At 44.2% G+C, this 25551-nt stretch overlaps 1 protein-coding gene across 7 annotated transcripts in view; it reads right to left on the bottom strand.

Moving 5' to 3' along the window:
* The window catches only part of MICAL2 (microtubule associated monooxygenase, calponin and LIM domain containing 2), a 223587-nt gene that overhangs the window by 38549 nt on the left and 159487 nt on the right, over positions 1-25551 (bottom strand). For all 7 annotated transcript variants that reach the window (XM_043580680.1, XM_043580682.1, XM_043580676.1 and 4 more), the window contains 3 exons: positions 20349-20423; positions 15700-15854; positions 13151-14453 (listed from right to left, as the gene is read on the bottom strand). In XM_043580680.1, coding sequence (XP_043436615.1) covers positions 13151-14453; positions 15700-15854; positions 20349-20423 — 1533 coding nt within the window. The remainder of the gene's footprint in view (positions 1-13150; positions 14454-15699; positions 15855-20348; positions 20424-25551) is intronic.

Below are 25551 nucleotides of genomic sequence, written 5' to 3'. Positions count from 1 at the left end.
TCATTGATGTAATATTGTTGAAAACCACACAAATTTAATGCAAGTTGTAAATCCACAGTTCCAAGAAGCTCAATAAACCATAAGCAAGGTCAACATAAAGAAAATCATAGCAAGGCTCATGCTAATAAAATTGCTGAAAACCAGAGATACAGATAAAATCTTAAAAGCAGACAAAGAAAACTGATATATTACCCACAGAGAAACTAAGTTAAGAATGTCCATGGGCATCTCATTGGAATCTAAATAGACTAAGAGACAATGAAAGATCATTAAAATGTTGAAAGAAAAGTCTGTCAATTTGTAATTTTATATCCAGTGAAATGATCCATTCAAAATGAAGAAAAAAATAAAGGCTTTTTTTTCCAGAAAAAGAAAAGCTAGGATAATTTGTTGTTAGAAGATATACAATTAAAAAATGTTAAAAGAAATTCTGTAGCAGAAGGAATATAGCACATGGAATGAAGACCCATGAATGGCTTAGAATGGCTCTATGAAGAGCCATTTCTGGATGGTAAATTTAATTTCTTTAAAAGATAATTGGCTATTTAATATAGGATAGTGTGAGCTAAGAAGAAATACATAATTTGGTCTCTGTCCCCCATTCCCACCCATATCTGGTCTTTGACTCCAGTTCCTGACACAGAGATCCCGAAACTGTTGTCATTCCTGAGTAGTTTCTAAGTCCCTTGAAACTTCTGGTGATAGGAGCACCTTTTGTTCCAATGAGGTGACTCTTGGTGAGCTTCTGGAGGATGGCTGGTCATTAGAGAGACCAAGCTGTGACCAGAGCTTGGAACTTACAGTTCTACCCCTGATCCTCCAGAGACAGGGAAGGGACTGGAAAATAAATTAATAATCAATCATGCCTATGTGAAAAAGCCTCCATAAAAATCTCTAAAGTACAGGATCCAGGGGCTCCTGGGTTGGTGAACATAGAAAGTATCAACAAATTTCAAAGGACTAAGGTCATCAAAGTATGTCTTCTGACATAGTGAGATTAAGCTAAAAATCAATAATATAAAATATAACTATAAAATCTCAACATGATTAGAACTTTTCTGAGAACCTCCAGACCAAAGAAGAAATAAACATAAATTTAAGCTGATGGGATAAGAATATGGCATAACAACATAAACTAGGATGTAGCTAAAGTAGTGATTTGAGGGAAATTTAGAGCTTTAAATGCACACACTGTGCAAAAGAAAAGTTGAGAGTTAATGCCCTATGATCTATTTCAAGAAGTTAGAAAAAGAACCACTGACTGAACCTAAAGAAACTAAAAGGAAGAAAATAATCAAGATAAGAATAGACTACGAGAGACAATAAAAATAAAGCAGAAATAAAATAGAAAATTAATGAAGCAAAAATTTGGTTGTTTTAAAAGACATAACATTGATGATTTCTAAGAAGAATGATTAACAAAAAAGAGACAGAAAACACAAATAGCCAATATTGAGGATGAAAAGCCCTACAGAGTATTCAAGGAAGCTATTATACAAATGATCTTATGACAATAAGTTTGAAAATTTAGATAAAATGGAAAAATCATTGAAAAACATGACTTACCCAGCAATAGCACTGCTAGGAATTTACCCAAGGGATACAGGAGTGCTGATGCATAGGGGCACTTGTACCCCAATGTTTATAGCAGCACTCTCAACAATAGCCAAATGATGGAAAGAGCCTAAATGTCCATCAACTGATGAATGGATAAAGAAATTGTGGTTTATATACACAATGGAGTACTACATGGCAATGAGAAAGAATGAAATATGGCCCTTTGTAGCAATGTGGATGGAACTGGAGAGTGTGATGCCAAGTGAAATAAGCCATACACAGAAAGACAGATACCATATGTTTTCACTCTTATGTGGATCCTGAGAAACTTAACAGAAACCCATGGGGAAGAGGAAGGAAAAAAAAAAAAAGAGGTTAGAGTGGGAGAGAGCAAAAGCATAAGAGACTCTTAAAAACTGAGAACAAACTGAGGGTTGATGGGGGGGTGGAAGGGAGGGGAGGTGGGTGATGGGTATTGAGGAGGGCACCTTTTGGGATGAGCACTGGGTGTTGTATGGAAACCAATTTGACAATAAATTTCATATATTGAAAAAAAATAAATAAATAAAAATTAAAATTAAAAAAAAGAAAAACATGACTTACCAGAACTGACATAAGAAGAAATAGAAAATCTGAATACTTACATATCTATTAAAGAAACTAACTCCACAGTTAAAAACCACCCTACAGAGAAAGTGCTAGGCTAGATGACTTCATTTGTGCTCAAATATTTAAAGAGAAAATAACACCAGTGTTGAAAAAAAAATACAAACCCTCTTCCAGAGAACAGAAAAAGATGGAACACTTCCCAACTTGTGTTACAAGGCTAGGATAAAATCCAAAACCTGACAAGGATATTGCAAGAAAGGGAAACTTCAGACCAATAACTCTCATGAGCATGGCTGCAAAACTACTAAAAATAGTTAGCAAATCCAATACAGTGATACATAAAAATACACAATACATTATGACCAAGTTGAGTTTACTCCAAGAACACAATAATGGTGTGACATTTTCAAATCTCTATAACAAAGTCAATCAATGGGACACCTGGGTGGTTTAGTCAGTTAAGTGTTTGACTTTTGATTTTGGTTCAGGTCATGATCTCACAGGTTCATGAGATTTAGCACTGAGCCAGGCTCTGTGCTGACAGTGCAGAACCTTCTTGGGATTCTCTCTCTCTCTCCATGCCCCCCCCCCTCAAAATAAAGAAACATTAAAAAAAATCAGTCAATGTAATTCAGCACATTATTCATTAAAGTAAAAAAAAAATTATCTCCATAGATGTAAAAAAGCATTTGATTACACTTATCCATTATTCATGATAAAAAGTCATAGTAAGCTAAGGAAAGATGGAATTTTCTTTAATATAAAGTACCTGCCTTAAAAATCTACAGCAAACAATATATTCAGCAGTGAAATATAATCCTTCCATTATGGGGGGGTGGGGAGAGACAATGATGTACATTCTTAACAATTGCATAGGCAGTCCCAGGCAGAAAAACAAGGCAAGAAATTTAAATAAAAGGTATAAAAACTGGAAAGGAAGATGTCAAACTGTATTTATAGACAACATGATTATCTATATAGAAAATCCCATTAAAAAGCTCCTCGAATAATAAGTGAGTTGAGCAAGGACAATATAAAAAGTCCATTGTGTTTCTATATATCAACAATGACCAACAGAAAATAAAAATTAAGAAAGCCATTCCATTTATAATAGCAACAACAAAAAAATGAAACACTGAAGGGACACATTCAATAAAAAAATATGCAGAACTACACACTGCACACTAATAGCCTTTTCTAGGAGAAATTAAGGAAAACCTAGATAAACTGAGAGAGATCTCATTGTCACAGACAGAAACTCAGTTGTCAATTCTTCCCAAACTGATTTATAAATGAAAAACAATATCAATCCAAATTCTAACGGGCTTATTTGGTAGAAACTGACAAGCTCATTCTAAAGTTTATATGGAAACACAAAAGACCTAGAGGGGCCAAAATAATAGTTAAGAACAAAACTGCAGGACTCCCACTACCTGTTTTCAGGTGAAGCCACAGTTACCAAGAGCACATGTTAGTAGTGTAAGGCTAAACATGTAGATCAACGGACAGATTAAAGAGGACAGAGTGATACCTACACATATATAGTCAACAGATTATCTGTAGAGGTGCCAGAATAACTCGATGAGGGAAAGAATAGTCTTTTTAACAAGGGGTGCTGACAATTGGATATCTACAGGCCAAAAAACTTGACTTCAATTCACTATAAAAAATCAATTAGAATTGGATTGTAGATCCAAGCCTGAAAGCTAAAAACTGTAAAGCATCTGGGAGAAAACCCAGGAGAAATTCTCAGTGACTTTAGGTGTAGCAGAGATTTCTTAAATATTACTCAAATTATAAAAGAATTAATAAAGGTGACTTCATCAAACTAAAAACTTCCATCCTTTGGAAGATGCTGTGATGATACTAAAAAGATAATCCATCAACTAGGAGAAAATATTTGCAAACACATATCTGATGAAGGACTTATATCCAGAATTTTAGGAACTCTGGCTAAATAGAGGACTATTGTATATTCTTAGATCAGAAGACTCAATATTCTTAAGTTACCAAATGTCTGTAAATTAATCGATTAAAGACTGTATCATTTATAACTGCACCAAAAAATCGAATACTAGGGAATATATCTAATGAAAATTGTGCGAGATCTCTACAATCACAAAACACGGGAAGAAATCGAAGAACACCTCAGGGATATGTCATGTCCGTGGCTTTGAAGACTCAACATGCAAAGATGTTAATTGTCTCCAAATTGATCTATAGATTCAATGGGATCCCAATCGAATGTTCAGAAAATATTTTTGTGGAAAATGATTGATTGATTCAGTAAGTCACATGGAAATACAAAACGCCAAGAATAGCCAAGACAGTCTTGAAGAAGAACAAAGTGGAGGGTCTATTCCAGGCTATGAAGACTTATTATAAAACCACTTCCTGACTGAGGTGCAAGGACAAATCAACCAGTGGAACAGGATAGAAGGCCCAAAACAGACCTGCCTAATTTATGACAGAAGTCACAGCAATGAAATGGAGGAGAAGGATGGCCTTTTAAAATAAACGCTGCTGAATCAAGAAAAACAAGAAGAAAAAAAAAACAACCAACAAACCTTCACTCTACCTCACAGAATACACAAATATCTATCCTGCTTTGGTACTAGACTAAATTGCAAAAGGTAGAAGAATAAAACTTTCATAACTGTTGTCCAAAAGAAATATATGAGCCGTACACGTAGCTTAAAATTTTCCATTAGCCACATTAAAAAATGTGAAAAGAAACAGATGCAATTAGTCTTAATCATGTATTTTATGTAGCCCCAAATGTCAAAAATATTATCATTTCAACATGTGGTCAATATAGAAATTACTGAGATATTTTACATTATTGCATTCATACTAAGTCTTCAGAATCTGGCACATGTTTTATACTTACAGAACATTCCTGGCTAGGGGTGCCTGTGTGGCTCAGTCGGTTAAGGGCCCGACTTTGGCTCAGGTCATGATCTCATGGTTCGTGGGTTCAAGCCCCACATTGGGCTCTGTGCTGACAGCTCAGAGCCTGGAGCCTGCTTTAGATTCTCTGTCTCCCTCTCTCTCAAAAATAAATAAACATTAAAAAAAATTTTCTGTAAAAAAAGAACTTTCCTGTTTAGGTGATAAAATTTTAATGGTTAAAGTAAAATGTAATTCAAAAAGCAAAACGTTGTGTTTACTAGAAGAATATTTTGCATTGCTTCAGTTTTTAAATTTAAATTTATTAACATGAAATAAAATAAAAAATGCAGTCCTCACTCATAATAACCATATCTGAAGTGTGCAGTAGTGGCTGCCATATTGGACGGCACACTTCTAGAAAGTAAAATAGAACATCTTTATGACTTCAGAATAGGGAAAGATTTCATCAACAGGATGCAGAAACCAACAACAATAAAGGAAACTATTGATAAATTTGGCTTCATTAGAATAAATACTTCTGTTTATTAATACATATCTTTAAGAGTGAAAAAGTGAGGGGTGCCTGAGCGGCTCAGTCGGTTGAGCGTCCGATTTCGGCTCAGGTCATGATCTCACGGTCCGTGAGTTCGAGCCCCGCGTCCGGCTCTGTGCTGACAGCTCAGAGCCTGGAGCCTGTTTCAGATTCTGTGTCTCCCTCTCTCTCTCTGACCCTCCCCCGTTTTTTTTTTTTTTAAGAGTGAAAAAGTGAGCCTAAGAGGGAGAGAAGATACTCATAACACATGTATCTGACAGGGGACCTGTATCCAGAATCTACACAGATTACAACTTAATAAGGAAAGGACCATCTATGCAAGACATCTGGGCAAAAAGGTCTGAATAGAGATTTCATACAAGAGAATATCTGAATAAGGGATGCCTGGGTGGCTCAGTTGGTTAAGCACCTGACTCTTGATTTCTGCTCAGGTCATGATCCCACAGTTTGTGGGATCGAGCCCCATGTTGGGTTCAGCACGGAGCCTGCCTGGGATTCTCTCTCTCCCTCTCTCTTTGCTCCTCCCCTGCTCATGTGCTCTTTCTTGCTCTCTCTCAAAATAAATAAACGAACTTTAAAAAAGAGAGAGAGAAAATGTCAAAAGTAGTGCAACATCATTATCAGGTAAACGCAAATTAAAACAATGAGATACCTTTCATAAACATGGTGAGAGCAAAACATAAAACAAAACTGAGACTGTCAAGTGTTGGCAAGGATGTAGGTCAGGGATAACTCTCATTTCCTACTGCAATGTATAAACACTCGTACAACCACTTTGGAAAACTGTCTGACGGTATCTTCTAATGCAAACCACGTACATGCCTACCCTACCACGCATCAAATCCACTCCCAGGCGTTCCCTGATAAAGCTTCTCTCTTTGAACAAACTCTGGGCAAGCTTCTTCTTGGCTAGGCCTCAACTTTTTATAGTCTATAAAAACTATAGACTCTCACCATAAATTATTTAGCCCACCCACTTCTTCCTCTGCGAAAAGACTTGAACACTAACAGTTTCTAACAACTCAAGGTCACATCCCTAAGATAACCCTAGCCCTCCTTAAAGTACCTACCTGAGAAAACTCAAGGCTGACTGACAAAGCAATTTAGTGTTTGTTCTAGTCAGCACCTGCTGATAGGGCTCTGACTGCCCTTTCTTGCAGTCCTTGGTCCCCTTGAGATGTATATGAATCTCCTACCACTCAAGAATGTCTTTCTCAAGAACCTGAAAGCCAGGCCTTTGAAAGGTAATCATCAGGAAGGATAGGACCTCTGTCTCCCAGTCTCTACGGGAAGATAGAATCCTAACTTCAATAATTGCCAGCTAACACACACAACTAGCCTATTCAGCATTTATGCCGACCAAACCTTTATAATTCTTCACTTCCTTGACTCTACTGAGCCTTTGCTCAGCCCCTCCCTATTCCCTCAATCACCCTGTAGAACACCCAGCCACCTCTGTAAAGTTCAAAGGTGAGTTCACTTCATGTTGGACTCTCTCTTCTGCTGCAATAGTGTATTATCAGTTAAAATCTGTCCTTAACACCTTTCATGGCATCTGGCTTTGTTTATCTTTGACAATAGCCAACACAAGTGATAGGTGTAAGAATGCTCAAAGCAGCATTATTCACAATAAAAGCAACTGAGAACACCTAAATGCCCAGCTTCAGAATGCACGATCGTGGCATATTCACACAAGGGAATAAAAGGTAACAATGTAAAGAATGAACCACTGCTGCCTACAACAATATTGAACCCTGCCCACATCCCCTCCCGCCCCGCCCCCGCCAATAATGTTTAACGGAAGAAGCCAGGCACAATACATACTTGTATTTTCTGTTGTTGTGGAAGCAATGAACTCAGATTCGGCACCTATGATGATACCATTTATTATGTCACAGTCGTATAGGTCAAAAGTGGAGGCAGGCACGGCTCAACTGGATGCTCTTGTTGGGTGTCTCACAAAGTCGCGATTGATGTGTCTGCCATGCTGGGGTCTCATCTGCAGCTCAGAGTTCTCTCCCAGCTCATTCAGGTTGTTGGCAGCAACCAGTTCCTGGTGGTCATAGGAGATGGGGCCCGTTTTCTCGCTGGCTGTCTGCTGGAGGCCCATCTTCACTCTCAGAGACCCGCTGTCCGTAGGGCCTCCCATAGTATGACAGTTGACTTTTTCCAGGCCAGCAGGATCCTATCTTTCTCACCCAGTGAGTTTCAGGAAGGGCCCCCTCCTTATTAAGGGCTCCTCCAATTAGGTTAGGGCTACCCAGGATAATCTCCCTTTTGATTAACCCAAAGTCAATTGGTTTAGAACTTAATTACATTCACAAACTCTGGTAACCTAATCACAGGAGTGAGATCCATCATGTTCACGTTCCCACCATACTCAGGAAGATGAGATCTGCAGGGCAGAAAGCATGGGCCCTCTGAGAATCCTGCCTACCACAATACTGAATGATTCAACGTTTATAAAGTCAAAAAACTGCAGAAGCAATCCGAGATGATGGAAGTCAGATGGTAAGCACTTTTGTTGGGTGTCACATGTATGTGGGAAGAAGCATGACTGAGGCTTCTGAGTGCTGGTGATTTTCTAGATCTTAATCTCAGGCGTATTTAAGCAAATGTGCACTTTGCAAAAATTCATTAGTTGTGTACTTTAATGTGTATATTTTATCCTACAATAAAGATTTAATGCAAAAAGAAAAAGGAGGTTCTCGGGGTGCTTTAATTATATATGAGAATGATACCTCGCATTCAAAATTGTTTGTATAAAATCGGCACCGGGAAGTGCTTGAAATCAGTTTATGCCTCTAAGTAATTCAAGGACCCTGAGAAGTTTATGTATACTATCAATGAACCCAGAAAGTTTTGTGGAAAAGAGAAAAATTAAATTTCAGCCGATTTATTCAAGTGATTGTAAGTTTGAGGTATGTCCATTTGAATACGTTTTGAAAGTTTCTCATTTTCAGTAATGATATGGTTCTTTTTCTCCATTGCATGGGAGCGTACCCACAGGTTAACTGTGGAGAGAGCAATGTCAGTGTGTATGTGTGTGATTGGTGGGCTGGACAGGGAAATGAAAGGAATAATAAATTCCTTTATTAAGAAATAAATAAATTCAAAAAGTAGTAAAAGGAAACTAATCTGAGCCTAATCTCATAGGGTAGGGAAAATCTTTGCATTCTTAGGATATTGACCTGAGAGCACCTGAGAGAAAGACAAACTCTCCCATGAGATGGGCCCAGGCACTATTTCTAAGGCTGGTCAGCCTTAACCTAATTCCATTCTCTACCTTCTCATTCTGTTCCAAGCCAAGGAAGCCATACCATTTCTCAGTGAATGTAAATGAAAGAGCTCTCCGTGATAAATAAATCAGGAAAACACACTGGCCCCCACTTATTGTAATCAGCATATACAAAAGTCATCTAAATGTGAAATAAATGAAGTAAAGACCAATCTTCTGAATGAATTTAATGCAAAAATCTTAAATAAAATACTAACAAACAGAACAGTTATATTAAAATAATAAGATGTCATGACCAAGTGGTATTCATTTTAGCAATATAAGGATGGTTCAATATCAGTGAATCTATTACATAATTCATAGTATTAATCAAACTATGGAGAAAATAAAATCATACCATTATCTTGAAGGGTGCCGAGCATCATTTGATAAAATTCAACAACCATGCACGATTTAAGATACTTTCAGTAAAGTAGGGTTAGATGGCAATTTCCTTGAAGTGTTTAAATATATCCCAGTCAACCCAGAAGCAAGCATCATGCTTAGATGGGAAAACATTCTCCTTAATGAGGTGCATTCTCATTAAGGTTAGGAATGTCATAAGGAAACCATTATCACCACTTTTAGTTAATACTATTCTGGAGATTCTAGAAACCAAAGAAACTAAGGAAACAAAATAAATTAGAGGTATATGTCTTGTAAACAAGAGGTAAAATTATCATTATTTACAGATGTTGGGATTGCATATTCAGGGAGGACCCAGGAGAAGCCACTGGAAAGCTTTCACAAGCAAGTAGAAGGCAGCACAATGGATGGGCAAAAAGTATTTATAAGGAAGTCAATACATTTCAGATATACAAACAATAGTAGAAAGATATATCAAAAGATCTTATTTACACTAGCAATAATAAAAACGAATACATTATAATAAACTTAATAAATATGCAAGACCTGTATGATGTAAGGTTTAAAATATTCTGGGGGCGGTGTCATAAAACAGAGAGCAAATGGAAAGGCAATTTATATCATAAGGTTGTGAATTCTTGCCAACTTAGTTTGTAAACTTAATGCCATGAAAATACTCATAGGATCTTTTTTTGTACATAAACAAGCTGAGGCTAAGTTCAGATAGAATATCAAACAAGGAAGAAGAGCCAGGAAATTTTGAAAGAGAGGATCAATCATGGAATACTGTTCCTATCTGACAGTACATACATAAATTTAAAAGGGTATAAATATATAAAGCAAAATAATTAAAACAGTGTGGTACTGACACATAGGGAAATCCATCCAAGTACAGGAATTTGATACATGACAAATACATCATTTCACATAAGAGAAAAGATGGATTAGTCACTAAATTATTTTAGAATAAACAGGGAGACAGCTTAAGACAAAACAAAACCAAAACAGGGCTGGATCCATACCTCACATTTTATATTAGGATTTTTTCTTGATATAAATATTTAAATGTAAAAAATTAAAAACAAACAAGAAAACCTAAAAGATACTGTAAGAAAATTCTTTTCTAAAACTTGGAAGAAGTGCTTTCTGAACTATTATATAAAGGCTAGGAGCCATAAAATGAAAAACTGCTTATAACAACGATATAAAAATAAAACTTTTATGTGACAAAATCCACCATAAACAAACAAGAGGCTGGAAAAAAAATATTTGTAATTCCTGTCACAACAAAAGGGCTAAATTTCCCTTTTAATAGAGTCCCTTCACATCATTAAGAAAAATACCAACAGTACAACAGAAAACTGGATAGAAGAGATAATAGGTCATAGAAAAGGAAATACAAATGACTTTTTAAATTGAAAAGGTACTCAGTCACCTATCACATTGGTAAAGATTAAAAAAAAATTGGATAGCCCATTGGTTAGTGCAAGTGTCGAAACACCACGTTCATATTTTGCTGAACCGGCACCATTTTGATGGCGGATTTGGCAATCTCGATTAAAATCCCTGATTCACATATCCGTCGTTCCAGTACTCCACATATACTCCACAGTACTCTACTACTCCACATATGCCAAATGGCCTAAGTTCTCAGTTAATTACAACAGCACTGTTTGCAGTAGCAAAAGATCTGTAATTGACTTTCCATCCTGGGGGCCTGGCTACCTAAATCCACATCTACACCTGTGCAGAGATCCTGTGCAGCCATAAAACAAAGGAGAAAGGTCTTTATGTGCCCACATGCAATGATCTCTAAAATAAAATTAAAAGCATAACACAAAGTGTGTACGATACACTAGCATACTACCTTAATGTAAAAAAAGAAACAAATATTGTCATTTATAAAATTACTCTTATATGCATGAATTCTGTCTGCAAGAATGCCTAAGAGGTTGATGATAACATCTGTCATCAAGGATAGGACCTGGATGGCTCAGGGACAGGGAAGGGAGATAGGACTATTTATTTTGTGCATTGTATACCCTTTTATTTTAAACTACATGAATGTACTATCTATCAAAAAGTGCACAACACATTAAAGTTTACGATGTGATGTAAAGGGTGTAATTAAACTCCAGCCTGTTTGTGCCTATCCTGAGCTTGGCTGAAAATAAAGTCTCTTGTTAATCTGTACAGCTTTCTGATTAAGGCACCAAAGAAGGAAATTAATTTTTTGCTTGAAAACTAAAGTTCCAAAATAAAAGTTAAAAAAAGAAAAAAGTTAAAAATAAATAAATAAAAACAAAGTTGCTCAAGAATAGGGACAGGAGAATCACAGTTTATTTAAAGCCATCAACCAAATATCAACAATTAAAAAAAAAAAATCATGTGTTTAAACTGTCTCTAAAGATACATACCAAAACTTTGGCAAGGAGGAGGGGGACAGAGAATATATGTTACTTTCTAGAAAATATATTTTCACATTGTCGGATTCTTCCAATTTATTAATTCAATCATTTAAAAATTATAATCAGATTTAAATATAAAAAGCCTAGGTTTCCATTGTTAACCACATATATAACTGTTTTTAAATAGTAATAAAAAAACCTAAGATTAAAAGAGGCACCATTTTTTGACTAGTAAAACAGCAATATTTTTAAAATATGAGACTCAATACAGATGACGGTATGGCGGAAAAGGTACTTCATACATTAGTGGTGGAATATAAACTGTTACCTTTCTCTCGGTTTAATTGAAACTGACAACATGCAGTTGTAAGAAATAACACAGAGAGGCCCCATGCATCTTTTATCCATACCATTAAGAAACAATGTTAGTGTAAGTTAAGAAAAAAAAATTTGCATCTTTAATCCAGTAATCTCATTTCTTGGAACCTATCCTAAAAAAATAATTCGAAGGAAAGAAAAACCTATATGCATAAAAAATGTTCGTTCAATACCACATATATAAAATATAAATATATTCATAGGCATAATTTAAACAATAAACAGTTTGGGGACACCTATAGGGCTCAGTTGGTTAAGGGTCTGACTTCGGCTCAGGTCACGATCGCATGGTTCCTGAGTTTGAGCCCCGCGTCGGGCTCTGTGCTGACAGCTCAGAGCCCGGAACCTGCTTCAGATTCTGTGTTTCCCTCTCTCTGCCCTTCCCCTGCTCACACTCTGTCTCTCCCTCCCTCTCAAAAATAAATAAACATCTAAAAATTGAAAAAATTTAAAAAATAGTTTTATTATTTTCTAGATAAAAATAATTTATTTAATGAAGTAACATATCCACTAATGTTAATAACATTCTACTGCCATTAAATCGCATTTATGTAGACTATGTGTGACTGTCATAATAGTTATGCTATATTGTTGATTAAAAAAATACAATTTGGGGGCACCTGGGTGGCACCTGGGCATCTGACTCTTGATTTAGGCTCGGGTCATGATCTCACAGTTCATGGGATTGGGCCCCGCATTGGGCTGTGCTGAGCATGGAGCCTGTTTACGATTCTCTCCCTCTGCCCCTCTCCCCTGCTCATGCGTACATTCTCTCTCTCTCTCTCTCAAAATGAATAAATAAACTTAAAAAAAAAAGAAAAATACAATTTTGGGGGTCAAACTTAGTAAAAGTTGCCATACATGGATAATGAGTGAGAAAATGGCGAGATTATGGTCGATTCTTTGTCTCTTTCAAAACTTTCTGTAATGTAATTTCAAATTCAATTTTTTCCCCCAATTTTTCACGTTTTTCAAATTCAAATTTTCCTACTTTTGTCAGAATTTAATTTGGGAAGCAAAAGAAAGGGAAAGATGCCCGTTGTTAGTCCAGTAAGAATGGTTAACTGCCCAGCACGAACTGCAGACTTTTGTTAGGAAAGAGCCACTTACTTGCATCTTTGTCTGGAGAAGGATGGACCCTCTGCTCCAGGCAGGTGCTAGTGAAAGGCTGTGCCAGCTTCTCCAGGGGCTGGGCACTGTCCACGGGCTCCCCTTTGCCCCTGCGGATGCTAAACAGGTCCTGGAGGTCCTTTCTTTGTTTGGATTCTTGGAAGAAACTCTCAAAAGATTTGTCTTTGAGTCTGAGTGAGGAGAAGAGTGAGATCTTCCTCTTTGGAACCCTGGAAGCATCTGGGAAGGTCTCCTGCAAACTCACTTTCTCAAGGAGTGTGGGGACATCTTCCATCTTGTGGCAGGATGGGGACACTAATGCAGGAAACACCTTGGATGGCCGGTTGGGCAAACTGTGGGTACGGAGGGCAGGGTCAGGAAGGCGAGGGTGCGGAGGCTGGGCAGCCCTGGCGGGTGGGGAGCCCCAGGAGAAGAAGGCTGAGGTCCTGCGTGCCATGTCTCTCCCTGGGGACTGCTGGCTGTAGTCTTTACCGGAGCTGGTTTTTCGAAGGCTGAACGAGCGAGTGCAGGAGTGTGGCTGGGTGGGGGGCAAGGGCTTTGATTCTGGCTTGGTGGAGTTGGGGAGGAGGGGCTCCAGGGACCTTCGGATGGCATTTGCTATGAGCCGAAGTGGGGACTTGGGTGGAGGGACGCTTGGCTCCCCTGGAGCCCGTTCAGCTGGGGTCCCCGTCTTCTCCTGAGCCTTTCCCTGGGCTGGTGGGGTCTCTCGCGCTGTCCAGGGGAGCAGCAAGGGGCTGACTGGTTTCAGCACATGGCCTCGTCGACCACTGTCAGCACTTTTCTGGGCAGGTTGTGCCCCAGCTTCCAGGCTCACACTCTCAGGGAGGGAGTCATTCCAGTCCAGCAGCTTTGTCTTCTGCTCTGGGGTGAGGACTAACTTCTTCAAGCCCAGCCTCTTCCCCTCTGTCAGCTGTGACCCACCCTCCTCTCTCCTTCCGGATTCTGTTTTCCTTTCTCCTGGGTCCTCTCCAGCCCCGGGGGATAGCTCTTGGTCTGGCAAGCACCTGTCCTTCCCTCCAGCGGGGTGTGGGCCTCCGTGGATGCTTCTGGCATCCCCAAGAAGGGACTCTGTTTCCTGACACCCATCAGAAGCCGTCTCTGCAGGGCTGGGTGTCTGGGGCCTCACCATGCAGTACTCCGCCCGCTCCAGCACTTGGTCATGAGGCAGATACAGGTGCATGTCCTTGGGTGCTGCCTGGGCTCTGGCGCGCCTCAGAAAGATTGGAGTAGAAGGGCTGAAGTGACCTCTTGAGACCTGCGAGGGCGGGTTGTAATCTATCACCTAGAGGAGATGGGCAAAATCAATGGGTATTTAGGGATTCCCAGCATTTATTTATATGGGGAGGCATTTCTCAGCCCATGTTCCCCTCCCTGCCTCGCTTCAGATCTCCAAACCCCAAAGTAAAAAAGAATTCTGTCTAGGATGATTTCAAAGGGCCACTCTTCATTCTAAGTGGCTGCCTTGGGACCTGCTGGGATCTGCCCAGAGCCCTGTATCAGCAGTGATCAAAGGCTTTGCTGGGTGCTGGATTAGGTGGGCCGGAAGCCAGAATGGAAGGTGACTGCACTGACCAGCTCCTGGGCCAGCCAGGCAGCCAGGTAGAGCTGGCCTGGTCTCTATGTGTGGCCAGACCAGATGCCCCAAGGTGAACTTAGCCACGGTTCCTACTAAGGGAACATTCCACCCGTAGATAGGTGTGTTCCTCCAACAACCGAGAGGCCAAGGCTTCTTCCTTGGAGACTATTAAGCGAAGGAGAGACAGTTACCCTTCTGGGCTGGAGCTGTGGTGGCAGAAAGATGGCCGTTGGGACTTTCCACTGACCCTTCTAGAACTGACTCATGCCTTGCACCACTGAGAAAGTAGCCATTTGTAGCGAGCAGGGACTTGGCCCCTTGGCAAAGGAAGAACACAGGGACATTCTAGAAGTGGCTGTGCCCTGCTAAAAGCTCTGGTGCTTAAGGGCAGGTCATGGGACAGGGGCTTGACAAGAGCACGTACCTTGATTTGTCTTGTGCACTCTACTTCCCAGAGCCCAGACTAGGGTCTGGCAGGTAACAGAGGCTTGATAAACTCATACTGAAGGATACAGTTCAAACTTGAGTATCTCAGTGATGTCCTTTTCTGTTCAAGAGGGATGGACCTCCAAGAGGCTCAGCTGCTGTCAAAGGCAGCCTCAGTTCTGTGTCTGCCATCCGTCAGCTGTGAGCTCCTCAACGTTCTCTGCCAGGCCCTCAAGGGCAGAGCAGATGTCCTAGCATCTCTGCATGCCACAGTCCTGCCCAGAGTCCATGCCCCACAGAGTCTGCTGAGTGAGTGGCTGTGCCCTGGGGCTGGCTGAGAAGGAGCAGGATGGATGAGCTTTCATGAAGGGCACAAGTGAAAAAGGCCTGGGTGGGCATTTCTTGGCCCTGGCTTTGCACTTGGGGGACCTCAGACTGCTCAGAATCCAGAGTTAAGGGCGGGGGTAGGAGGGGCACAGGCAGCTCACCTTCCTAACACCGGGGCAGGGCCCCAAGGGGCATTTACCTGAGGTGGGGAGAAGCCATCCAGGACATTCCCTGGGACACCGCCTGAAGACAAAGATGGAGGAGAAGATGAAGGAGAAAACAATGAGGAAGAAGAAAGAGGGGCAGCTTCCTCTGAAGGTGACATGGTTCTTCTGTTGTTCACTGGTGTCGAACCTGCCAAGGAAAGAACATACTCTCCATTACAGAGCTGTTTTTTACGTTATTTTATCATGAAAAGGTGGAGGTTTGAAGAGAAGCTCCAACTCGATAAACACAGCCAGAGGGTGGAAGGTGCTGGAGACTGATTCCGAGACTCCAGTGCCCAGAGTTTGACCTTGGAGGAATGGGTGCAGGAATGACAGCCTGTGGGGGAGAGGAGGTCCTAGGACGAAAAGTCTAAGAACCATTGCACTTCTCACTCCCATGAGAACGTTCCTGAGATATCTCCAGGGCGTTTCTTGGAAATGGACGGCTACCTCTGAAGTTTCCCCCAAAGCCATTGTGGTTGGCATCTGGACTGCGTTAACTCACTTGGCCAATAAACCATCTGAGGCCTCTTCCCACAAGATGCCTGGCCATTAGCTGTGGGCACAGACAGGGTAGATGGTCACTGCTAATGAATCAGGCTCTTCCTTCTCACACGGGCACCAAGGGGCTCTCAGGATGGTTACCTTGAGATTTTGAGAGAACACTAGGGAGGGAGGTTATAATGAGTATCAAATCATTTGAAGCATATGGAGTGGGGTTCATGCCAAGTTCCTGTTGGTCAGGGAACAAACGAGATGCAGTGTATGTGCTCAGACCAACATGAGAAAGGAGTGTGGCCAGGACCCTGGGGATCAATGAGTCAATGAGTCTGGTAACGGCAGAATTGTGACAGTCGTAGCCTATAAGATCCATCTCTCCCTCTCCCGAGTGCACACACGTGTGTACGTGTGCACAAATATGCCCTCTGGTAACCTTAAATCTAAAATCTCGAGGGCTTTGCTTCCACATGGGACCATTCCAATAATATGTCCTGAGAGGGATTCAGAAAATGCCATGCTCCTTTTCACATTTGTCCACTCTGTGTCTGACCCTTCAGCCCAGCCAGCTCTCCTGTGAACCCTTCCAGCACATAGAGTCTATCCCCCAGAGACCTCCCAGGACCAACGTCTCTCAGCCACTCCTGTCAGATTCCCTGCTTCTGGCTGCTCAGCTGACCCCTTCCTATTTCCCTCCGAGGTGTCCAGCCTTCAGATGTTAGCTCACTTCCTAACTCAATACAACCCCCTGGCCTCAGTTTCCCCATAGCATTGGGTGAGACACTCCTGCTGTGGAGCCCACACAGGCCAGGCCAGGCCAAACCCAAGCCCCACCCCCAGAAGAGTTCTTTCCAGACTCATCCGCATGGGGGAACCACACGGGGCGGGGGGTGGGGGGTTCTTCAGGATTCTGTCCTGCTTTCCTTGTACACAAATGTGTGTCAGAGTGCGTATCCCAGTCCTGGGCTCTGACACGACAGTCACTACACACACAAGTTCAGCAGGCTTCCAAAGCGAAGCCCTCCAGAATGCTTCTGAGGGAGAGGAGAACTCAGGGGAACAGATCCGAGGGCGGCAGGAAGGAGCTGCTGGGAGAAGGCCCCGGGCTGCCAGGAGCCGATGCGGGGGAGGCGGCTGGCCAGCTTGTCACCCAAACCCTCAGCCCCCGTTGCGGCCCACAATGAGATGTTTCGAGCCTAAAAAGGCAAACGCTGTGAGTCAGTTGTTGCCTTGCTTCCTGTCCTCGGCTTGCCAAATTCCTGCCAAATTCCTTCTCCTCCTCTCCCTTGCCCCCTCATTCTCTTCCCTCAGCTACCTCCCAAATCAAACTCCTGAGCTTGTCTCAAAGTCCCCTCAGCTCAACAGACTGACTCTTTGTTCCCCTGAGGAGCTCTCTGGAACCTTCTGACACAGTGCCAGGGACACCTAGGGAACCAAACTTGACAGGAAAGCCTTGGGGTTCGCAAGGTCGTGACCCGGAGGCTGCTCCCTCTCTCCTTTCTTTAACCCCTGCCCCCACCCCTGCCAGTGAGGCCTCTTGGCACTCATGTTCCTCACGCACCCACTTCAGGACAACTTGGGCAGGGCTTGAAGGGATGCCTGCCTGTGAAGCTGCCACCTGGGAGGGGAAGACCAGAGGTAAGCTGAGAGGTGACAGGAAATCTCACCTGCCTGAGGTGGCTGAGGTTTTGGGGTTCCCTCAGAGGATGGCAAAGGGGGAGCCTGGAAGCCCGCCTCCTTCACACCCACACCAGCTGCCTGACACTGAGCAAGTTACTTAGACTCTCACTTTCCTCACATGAAAGACGGGAAGTCTAGCGTTGCTTCATGGGGAGGCTGAGGGGATAAAATGGGGTAAAAAGTGGTGCCCGGTGTAGGATGCCAAGTAAATGCTGCACACGAGCTAAATATTAACTCTAATCCTTCTCTTCTGCCCACGTACATGAGTTGTGCCCAATAAAGACACTGCTGAACTGCTGACCTGTTCCAGAGGGGGCTATGGACCCCAACTATGGCCAAGAGTTCTCTAACTTGTAAGCCCAGGGATTCCTAACTCACCACCTCAGATCCTTCTCTGCGGGTTCTTTCTTGTTTTCCTTGAAGGCTTGGCATGGTCCAGCCAGGCTGCTGTGCCCTCTGCCAGGGCCTCAGTCCTGGGTGCTGCTGGCCCTTCTGGTCCCATCATGCAAAGGGGTTGATAAGCAGATCAGGGCCCAGATTACAGCCCCTCAAGCCTCCTCTGGCTCAGCTGTCTCTTCGCTGGGCCCTCCGGCGGTGACCTTTCCCTTCGATTCTAGAGGCCATTCTGGTGACTATGGTCAGCTGGGGGAGGGTGACAGCTCCCTCTGTCCTCCCACCTGGGGCTGGGGCCAGAACCAGCCTTGACAGGGCAGTGAGTGGACCGAGGAGATGGTGCCCCAGGTTCTGCTCACTACTACAGGACCAGTGTTGCCCACTGGGGTTTCCTCTTGGGCAAAATGAAGAGGACGAAAAAGATGGCCGTGAGGATTTTTACAAAGACTGGGATTCCAGGGTGCAGCTTCCCAGAATTTGGTGTTTAGGCAATGCTCAAATCTCCTGAGGTCTCAGAGCGCCCTCTAGGGGCAGGAGGCTTGTTCCTTGGTTCATATGTTTGTTCACTCATTTTCTCTTTCATTCAGCAAGCTAGATAGAACTGAATGCCTCCTCTAGGCCAGGCCCACAGATACGATCCCAACTCAAGGCCCGCCCTCAGAGGCCCGAGAACTAACACCTAGGAAAACTAAAGACACATTGAGATTGTCAGGTCCATCCCAGAAACCATGCTTCTGGTTAGCAGTCCTCTCTCTCCCACGCCTTCTCCAGCACCCTCTAACCTGCTGGGGAAGGGGCCCCCAGACTCGCTGCTCACAGCCCAGACCGAGAACTTCTTAAAAGCAGGGCAGAGCCCCTTGTGCTCGGGGCACTCCTTAAAGTCAGCTGGAAGCACTGGATGGCACCTACCCAAATGGACCCACCGGTGGAAGCAGAATTCTTGTGATTTGGGGAGGGGCTAGGAGGCTGAGGAAATGAAGTGACCCAGGCCTTCAGTAAACATTCCCTATTCTCGTGGTCCTCACTGCCTGGGACTGCAAGATGATTCAAGAGCCATTTCAGGGTGCCCCCAGGTGAAATGGCCTGCAGGTGTGCAGCTGTGGTCCAGCTCCAGAGGCACCCATTATCCCAGCCTGACCCAAGGAAGGGGGGGGGGGGCTCGAGTCTGAGGGCTGCTGGGAGAATGACTCATGGGCCAGGAGTCAGGACTGACTCACAAGGAAGGAGCCAACTAACTAGTGCTCTGTTCCAACTTCAACAATGGTTCTTTTTAGAAACCCCTGTCTAACCCAAGGCTTTCCTGGGTCTACCTCTTCCAGAGCAAGGCCCAGGAGGGAGTGTGGGAGCAGGGGGAGGCCAAAGGTGGACTTGGAAATGGACTGAGAGTCCCTGTCCCTCTCTCAGGACCGGGGAGGGAATGCATGCCTGCTCCTTAAGGGCTGCAGAGCAGCACAGAGAGTGTGGCCAGCCCCAGGATGCTGTGCAACCGTGCGTGTGGTTAGTGCGCCCCCTAGTGGGAGTCTAATGCATCCGCGGCAGCCCTTGGCCCTCACCCAGCGTTCTCTGGGACCCTGGGGTCAAAGCGTGCTCAGATGAAGCAGCAGGTGTGTGTGCCTGGGTGGGTGGGTATGCGAGTGGGTGTGGGTGTGGCTTCCTTCACTGCTTTGCCCATGACTGCATGAGATCATTCGGCTGATGCCCCCAGTCGAACTCCAGTGCCTGGAATGAAAACACGTAGAGGCTCTGGGCCTCAGTTTCCCCACCTGTGTTTCAAAAATCTTGGAGCCAGTGGTTGCTAAGACCCCTTCCAGGTGCAACCGTAGAGCTGTAAGGCTCCATGATTCCAGACTGAGGAGCTGAAGAGGCAGGGAAGGTCCCAAATCCTTGGAAAATGCTTCCCCGAGTCAGCAGTGGAAACAAAGCCAAACTACTATTTCTTTCCTTGCTGCTCGCATCCAGGAGCCCAGGTCAGAGAGGACACGCATGGAATGAGAACAGCTGCCCCTGAGAATGAACCAGAGGACACTGCCCCTGTCCCTCCCCACCCACTCCCAGAGAGCTCATGACTCACTGGACTGGAATTTTCTTCTGCAGCTCTGGTATTTGTTGGGAGTTACAGACTGGAAGCTATTGGCCCGGAGCAGAGCTGTGGTGGAAAAAAGAAAGGGGCAGGGGAGATGGGAAGGGAGGGAGAGTCTGTTAAACTTGCAGAATAACCACAGGGTTTTTCTCTTGTGGCACATTTTGTAGACCAATAATTATAACCTACCTTTCTCAGACCACATCTCCCTGTCCCTACGACGCACACCTCCAGCTTTTCCTTCAGTCATTCATCGAATATGTATTGAGACCCTGCTATGCGACAGGTACTGCCATCATTCAGAAAATGCCTCAGATTATGAGCCATCATTCTAAGTCACCCATAATTAACATACGTGTGTACCTGTTTGTGTGCACACATGCATGCCCGTGTACATACATGCATGTGTGCACACGCTTGCTTGTTAACAGAGCAGTTCTTCAAAGCTGGAGTCTCACATCAATGTCCCATTTATGTAGTAGAGAAACCGGAGTTGTGCTCATTGAAGCCTGCCTGGAAGCTGCGGAGTGTTCTACCTCCTCTCCCCCTTCCCTTCCAGAGCCTTCCAGACCCTTTGGGAACCAGGATTCTGTGGACTGTGTACTCAAGACCCTCCACCCAGCTGGGTCTTGAGAATTAGCTGAGCAATACGAACATCCCAAGACATCCCATGGTCTTGGCCATTTAGGGTGTGAGAAATGCAGATGTACCCCCTTCCTACACTGGGCCCTCAGATTTGGCCTCAGGCTCCGGGTCCCTGTGGTGGGACCTTCATACTGGAGATGTAGAATGGGGTGCCACACGTACACCCGAATGCACACCCTGGTGGGACTGGGTGGCACGGAAGGAAAGGACGCTCCGAGAGTGATGTACGTGTGGGAGAATGGCGTAGGGAAGGTTTGGAGCCAACGCCCAGCTCTCTGTCTCCCTCCGCCCTGCCCCCATCTTGGGAGGAAGGCCTAAGTCCCACGTCCTGCCAGGGCTCAGAGCTGGGCGTCAGTGCTCGTCAGCCGGGCTGCGAGGTGCAGGCGGCAGCCACTTCTGGGGCTTCTTTTCCTGGGGACGAGATCCTCCAGCTCCTTAGACCCCTGGCTCCCCTCCTTCCCTGACTCCACCTGGAGACAATTTGAGCCCGTTCTCTCCGGTGGCTTCCCTGTCCCACAGGCCTGCTGTCATATCAAGCCCTGCCGTGTGGACAGGTGCAGCGTGCGGCCTCCGCATCTCACATCCTACGGATCTGGCCCGCTCCTCCCGCAGGCGCAGGTCGGGGTTGGCCAGGCCGGACAGTGCATGTCAGGGGCGAGCAGGACTCCAGGGATTCAGATTCCAGGGCTCCAGGGCAGCCGCGTCCCGCTGACCTGCGCTGTCCTTTCAATCACCGAGTGGCGAAATTTCTCAAGAAACGCAGAAGACTGCTTAAAGCTCTTGTTGCTTCTCTTCGGCTTTTCTCTTTGTGGAATGAAACTTACTAGAAGTAACTACAATTCACAAGCGATTTTTCCACCCCTGGTGTTTACAGGACATGCGTGCACACACTCCCAAAGGGTTTGGGAGGCTCTGGGAGGGAAGGGGGAGAAGAGGTAGAACTTTCTGCAGCTTCCAGGCTTCGGTGAGAGCAGCTCTGGTTTCTCTACCACATGCACACCTATTTTGCCACAGCAGGAACAGCAGGGCGGGTGGCAACGATTTGATCCAGTCGTTTTGAGCAGCACAAAGCAAGCCTGGTTCCCTTCTTTTCAGCTTATATTTTATTTTTTATTATTTTTTTAATGTTTTATTTTATTTTTGAGAGGGAGGGAGGGAGAGAGAGAGGCAGAGAGAGGGGGAGATAGCGAAGCAGGCTCTTCGCTGATAGCAGAGGCTGATTCGGGGCTCGAACTCACAAACATTGAGATCATGACCAGAGGCAGAGTCAGACGCTTAACCGACTGAGCCACCCAGGCGCCCCCAGTTTATATTTTATTTATATTTATTTTAAGAGAGCACTTTTGGAGATCTTAGTGCCTGAGTTGCTACAAAAGGAATAAAGGTAAGTATTTTGTCATATGGTGTAAATGATATCATTTTATTGTTACAAACGAGCAGTATCTTCCATAGGTCACTGGGCCATCCTGTCGTCAAGTTATTGTCAGAAAAAAATGGATAAATACCAACTTTTCTAAGCCAGAATAATTTGGGGCAGTCTGCCGCCCCCCCCCCCCCGCCCCAGTTCCAATTAGCTCATGCCCAAAACCTAATACACTTGATTGATTCATTTAATTGTCTAGGTGTGCATTTTACAACACACTTATGCAGACAGGCTCTCTCGAGCTGCTCCTCTGTGATTCCCCAACGTGTAGGTCGTGGCCCTCCTGCATGGAAGCAGCTGGGGCACTTACACAAAATGCAGACACTTGGCTCTCCTCCACTGAATCTGAATCTCTTGATTCACTGAGATCCACTGAATCTGAATCTCTTGAAGGTGGTGACCTAGGTATCTGCCTTTCAAACAAGATTTTTAAGAACCATTGAACTAGGTGTCTTAGGGGAGCATTACTGCACATTTTCCACTGAACCTCGATAACACAGGGCTTAAATTTTTTTTAATGTTTTATTATTTATTTTTGAGAGAGAGAGGCAGAGCATGAACAGGGAGGGGCAGACACACACACACACACACACACACACACACACACAGAATCTGAAGCAGGCTTCAGGCTCTGAGCTATCAGCACAGAGCCCAACGCGGCGCTCGAACTCACGAACCGCAACATCATGACCTGAGCTGAAGTCAGATGCTTAACCGACTGAGCCACCCAGGCTTAAATTCTATATCAGGCCATCATCTTGGTCAGGCTCTATGCTGAAGAACTTTGAAGATACAATAGGTTCCTTGATGAGCCAAGGTAGTCCCAGAAGTCTTTCTCTAAATCGTGGTAAAATATGTGTAACATAAAGTTACCACTTTAACCATTTTAAAGTCTACAGCTCAGGGGCCTTAGGGACATTCACAGTGTGTAACCATCATCACCATCCATTTCCAGAACTTTTTCTACATCCCAAACTGACACTCATTAAGCTGTCACTCCCCACACTCCTATCCACCCCACCCCCTTCAGTCATCACCATTCTGCTTTCTCTCTCTATGAATCTGGCTATTCTAGGGACCTTGTAGAAGTGGAATCATACAATGTTTGTCCTTTTGAGTCTGGCTGAGGTTCATCCATGTGGCAGCGTGTCAGAATTTCATTCCTTTTTAACACTGAAAAACATTCCATTATATGAATATCGCACACTTTGTTTATTCACCTGTTGTTGAATTTGGGGGCATTTCCCCCTTTGGCAATTGTAAATAACGCCGGATGGGCATAGGTGTGCAAACCAGGAGTCTTCTCAAAGCAGTATCTCGGCTTTGTTTGGCATTCCCTCAGCTCAGCTCTGAGCCATTTATCCAAGGGAACATTGTGATTCATGAAGCTCCATTAACATGCACAACATAACAACCCTACATTATCTCGCAAAATAACAGACTCACCATAACTAGCAACACAAAACACCACACTTCGATGGTACCAGAGATCTTAACCTTACAATGTGGTCTGCCTAGCAACGATCAAAAACATGATGCATGGAGGCGAAATCAATAAAAGATTGCCTGGACGTCATGCCGTCTATCCACTTCTCTGTCTACTCTGTATTTCATTCTGGAATCAAACTAGACAGTCAGGAACAAAATGCGTTGGCCACACTGCCTTGTTGACTTGATGCAGCCCTGTCCCCTTGGAAGAAGTGTTCCTGCTGAGCCATGTTTTGTCACCATGCCCTCACCTATCAGTCAGGCTGTTGCAGGAGACAGCCTCGCTCAAGACAGGGACTCCTGAATCCCTCGATGCCATCTGTTTAACATGAGCTGGGGGCGCCTGGGTGGCGCAGTCGGTTAAGCGTCCGACTTCAGCCAGGTCACGATCTCGCGGTCTGTGGGTTTGAGCCCCGCGTCGGGCTCTGGGGTGACGGCTCAGAGCCTGGAGCCTGTTTCCGATTCTGTGTCTCCCTCTCTCTCTGCCCCTCCCCCGTTCATGCTCTGTCTCTCTCTGTCCCAAAAATAAATAAACGTTGAAAAAAAAAAATAACATGAGCTGGACAATTTCTACAGAGTGAAGCACTAGGAAAAGTGGTACCAGATCTGAAACGTGCTACAAGCCAATACATTGTTTTGAATTATGAATATTATTATGAATAATAATTGTGTTTCCTTTCAAACTCTGGCTGCCAGAAAACTCAGAATCAAATTCATGATCCCACTAGAGCAACCGTTTAGGACTACAGCCTGCCTCGCTGGAGTCTCTAACTCCTAAACTGGTTTTGTTAACCTTGACCTTGGGGATTTATCTTTTATAGAGAGTGACATGTAATTTTGTATTATGTCTTTTTTATAACTTGCCTAAAATCCCCTGGCAACTGAGGAGAGAGGAGAAAATGGAGGGAGGGGATGAAAGGCAGGCAGGCTTCATGTCTATAAAGGAGGAGGCCCAGGGAAGCCCAGGGAGAGGAGACAGAGGCCACACATAACCAGACAGAGGCAGTCTGCACTCAGCTGGGCACAGCACAGCTAGCACTCTGTCCCCTGCATATGCTTAGCCTTTTGGATGGCACCACAGTGGTTTTTAACAAATATGTCCTGATGACAATTTGTCTTATTTTATTTAAAAAAAAATTTTAAGTTTTTTTTAAATGTTTATTTGGGGGGGGGGGGAGAGAGAGAGACCAAGCATAAGTGGGGGAGGGGCAGAGAGAGAGAAGGAGACACAGAATCTGAAGCAGGCTCCAGGTTCTGAGCTGTCAGCCCAGAGTCGGATGCAGGGCTTGAACTCACAAACTGCGAGATCACGACCTGAGCTGAAGTTGGACACTTAACCCACTGAGCCACCCAGGCGCCCCAATGTGCCCTTTTTTAAAAAGGCTCACAGGGGAGGGTAAATTCAGAACTTCCAGGAGGCCAGCCGCCGCTCGGGTTTTCCTGTGAAACCAAGCCTTGGGAGATTGTTTCTCGGTTCAGGCGGAAGTTCTGCTTTCGGCCACCAGAGGGGTGTGCAGGACAAGCTGAGTACCCGCTCCCCCAGGGCAGTGAAGCTGTTGGTGCCTCAGGTGGGAAGTTTCTGTGAACCTGCTTCTTCCCAGCCCCGAGGTCACAAGTTACTGTTGACTGAATCAAAAC

This window comes from Prionailurus bengalensis, chromosome D1 (genome assembly GCF_016509475.1).
Source record: "Prionailurus bengalensis isolate Pbe53 chromosome D1, Fcat_Pben_1.1_paternal_pri, whole genome shotgun sequence".
NCBI lineage: Eukaryota > Metazoa > Chordata > Mammalia > Carnivora > Felidae > Prionailurus > Prionailurus bengalensis.
Note: the sequence above shows the minus strand (reverse complement) of the source record. Positions and strands in the feature narration are given on the sequence as shown.